This window comes from Carassius carassius, chromosome 14 (genome assembly GCF_963082965.1).
Source record: "Carassius carassius chromosome 14, fCarCar2.1, whole genome shotgun sequence".
Lineage (NCBI taxonomy): Eukaryota > Metazoa > Chordata > Actinopteri > Cypriniformes > Cyprinidae > Carassius > Carassius carassius.
In genome coordinates, this window is record NC_081768.1 from 28,966,224 (window position 1) to 28,969,510 (window position 3,287).

Here is a 3,287-nt window from a genome sequence, read left to right on the forward strand (position 1 = left end):
ACCTCTACAATTAATCCAAAATAATTACAAGATACAAGATAATCTTTAAAAGAACACTTGTCAAACCTCTGTTCATCCATTTACACTGGCTACCAGCAGCTGCTTGCATAAAATTAAAGGCATTAATGTGTTTGCCTAATCACCACTGGCTCTGCACCACTTTACCTAAAGTCATTACTTCAGACTTATGTGCCCTCTAGAAGCTTGGTTTATGCAAATGAATGATGCATTATTTTGCCATCTCAAAGAGGCACTTTTAAATGTACATTTAAATACATTTACATTTAGTCATTTAGCAGACAAGTTTATGCAATATATATCTGACTAATTAGTATATACTAACATAAGTACAACTAAAACTAAAGATTTTTTTTTCTTTTTTTTCCAGTTTTAGTTTTAGTACTTATTTTAATACATTAAGTTAGCCTTGGCAACTACCTGAAATATAGTATATACTACTACTACTCATAATAATAATAACAATAATAATAATAATAATAATAATTAGTATTATTATATCAGTTAACGTCTTAGTTTCAGTCTTAGTTTTAGTTCACTATAATACTAATCCACTAAAATAACACTGCTGTAAACTGACTCTTGACAGCATTTAAAAGCATGCATTTATCCAGGATCAAAACCTAACAGCTAAATCTATCAAAAACTTTGACCATATTTTTTACTGATATGACAAATGCCAAAAGTGTGTAAACTTATCTAATTTGAACACTCTTTTTTTTTTTTTTTGGCCGATTTATCAGCTACATTTCTGGGTCTCTAAACACCGGAACCAACAATCATCCGCTAATGTGTGCCGCCAGGAAGAATATAGCGGCGCACCAAAGAAAGTACAGGGTTAAAAATTCACAACGAACAAACTTATTCGCATTATTGTGTTGAAAATTAATCTAAAAAATGACCGAGGAGAGCGGTAAGAGCCAGGTGGGTGTTATTTTATTGAAGAATATCAGTCAGATATTACGCTTGGGTAAAGTTCATAAGAGAAGTTCATGTAATAGCCAAAAAGACCATGGTTACTACAATTTTACAATTATAATATCTATATAATATCCTAATCTAACACTGTAACATGGTACTGCCACAGTACTTCGTTATAGTGGTTATAAGCTCCATTATTGTTACTGCAGATACTCGCATGAGCATGCCGTCAAGTGCAAGAACTGATTTCATTTCAGGATGTCATGTACGTTACATGTTATGTACATTTGTTCAATGAATCCAAAATTGTCCTTTAATATTTAAATCAGTGTAGTTAGTAAGTGGTAATGATAGCCATTACAGGTTGTGTAATCAGTGAATTAAAATGAATGAATATGTTCACACATCAATTCCATCTTAATGTGCACAGGGCATGAAGGTCATGGGTATCCTTGATATCCAGAATACGCCTTGTGCTCGAGAATCTATTCTGCATGGTGCAGGTGGTTCACTGGTGGCAGGATTAGTGCACTTTTTGGCAACAAGTAAGTGAGTGTTTGAACTGGCATCTTATGTGTCGATACATGATATATTTCTTTAGTGTAAGAGTTTTTTCTGCTGTCATTCACAGGTAGAGTAAAGAGGTCGTTTGATGTGGGTGTCGCAGGATTCATGCTTACAACACTGGGTTCATGGTATGTGCTTCATAAACAGTGTGACATGCTCTCACATGCTGCTGCTGTCATAATTATATTCTCAATACTTTAATTTAACAGAAGAGTTTTTTAAAATTACATTACGTATAATATATATAGTACAGACCAAAAGTTTGGAAACATTACTATTTTTAATGTTTTTGAAAGAAGTTTCTTCTGCTCATCAAGCCTGCATTTATTTGATCAAAAATACAGAAAAAAATTAAATATTGTGATATATTATTACAATTTAAAATAATTGTTTTTAAATTTATTATACTTTAAATTATCATTTATTTCTGTGATGCAAAGCTGAATGTTTAGGATCATTATCACATGATCCTTTAGAAATCATTCTAATATGATGATTCATTATCAAAGTTGGAAACAGTTCTGCTGCTTAATATTTTTTCAGAACATGTGATACTTTTTTAGGATACTTTGATGAATAAAAAGTAAAAAAAAAAAAAAAAAAGCTATGTTTTTCAAATATAAATATTTGGTAATAACAATATACACTACTGGTCAGTAATTTGGGGTCAGTAATTTTTTTTTTTTTTTTTTAATAAAATCAATACTTTTATTCAGCAAGGATGTGTTAAATTGATAAAAAGTGATAGTAAAGAAAATATATTATTAGAATATATATTATTAGAATTTTTTTTTATTTTGAATAAATGCAGTTCTTTTTAACCTTTTATTCATCAAATATATTAGACAGCAGAACTGTTTCCAACACTCATAATAAATCAGAATATTAGAATGATTTCTAAATGATCATGTGATAGACTGGATGTTACATGTGACACTGAAGGCTGGAGGAATGATGCTGAAAATTCAGCTTTGCATCACAGAAATAAATAATTTTTTAAAAGTATATTCAAATAGAAAACTATTATTTTAAGTTGTAATAATATTTCACAATATTACGTTTTTTTCTGTATTTTTGATCAAATAAATGCAGGCTTGATGAGCAGAAGAAACTTCTTTCAAAAACATTAAAAATAGTAATGTTTCCAAACTTTTGGTCTGTACTGTATATATATATATAAATCAGTGTAAATAAAACACTGTACAACAAATACTACCGTGAATTATTAATACTAGAATGGGGAAAATTATGATTAATTGTCATGGAAATAAATGCAATAAATGTTCTTGACAGATTTTATGATTAGCTGATATATTATCTCATGCTTTTTTATACAGGTTTTACTGCAGATTTAATAATGCCAAGCTGCGTGTCCAGCAGAGAATGATTCAGGATGGCATAAAAAATAAAGTAATTTACGAAGGCACAAATCTAGACCCCACACAGAAGAAGTCTGGGGATCAGTAAAAGCTGCTTGTCTGAGACCATATTAATGCCTTAATATCAATGGGGATTTATTTATTGTATAATTATGTATTGTATTGAAAGTTTGTAATAATTTTTTTTTTTAAATAAAGCAGATTAATTTTAAATTCGATCTTGTGAATATGCTGTAGGGGGAATGTTCAGCAGTACTTGTTGACATTGAAAATGATTTTTCCTGAGCTCTAGTCTTAAAGGTTTTTTAACAGCTTACACACAAAATCTTTACTTGTCACAACATTTCTAAAACCTGACATTCAAACACCAGAACCACACACCAAATCTGAAAAACCATTCAC

General features: G+C 30.0%; 1 protein-coding gene across 1 annotated transcript; it reads left to right on the top strand.

Moving 5' to 3' along the window:
* The first annotated feature begins 790 nt into the window (after positions 1-790).
* LOC132156627 (cytochrome c oxidase assembly protein COX20, mitochondrial) lies at positions 791-3,082 on the top strand. Its single transcript, XM_059565565.1, has 4 exons — positions 791-942; positions 1,370-1,484; positions 1,571-1,634; positions 2,844-3,082. The coding sequence occupies exons 1-4, from the start codon at positions 916-918 to the stop codon at positions 2,971-2,973; spliced, it is 336 nt and encodes a 111-aa protein (XP_059421548.1). The 5' UTR covers positions 791-915; the 3' UTR covers positions 2,974-3,082.
* Positions 3,083-3,287: the final 205 nt, after the last annotated feature.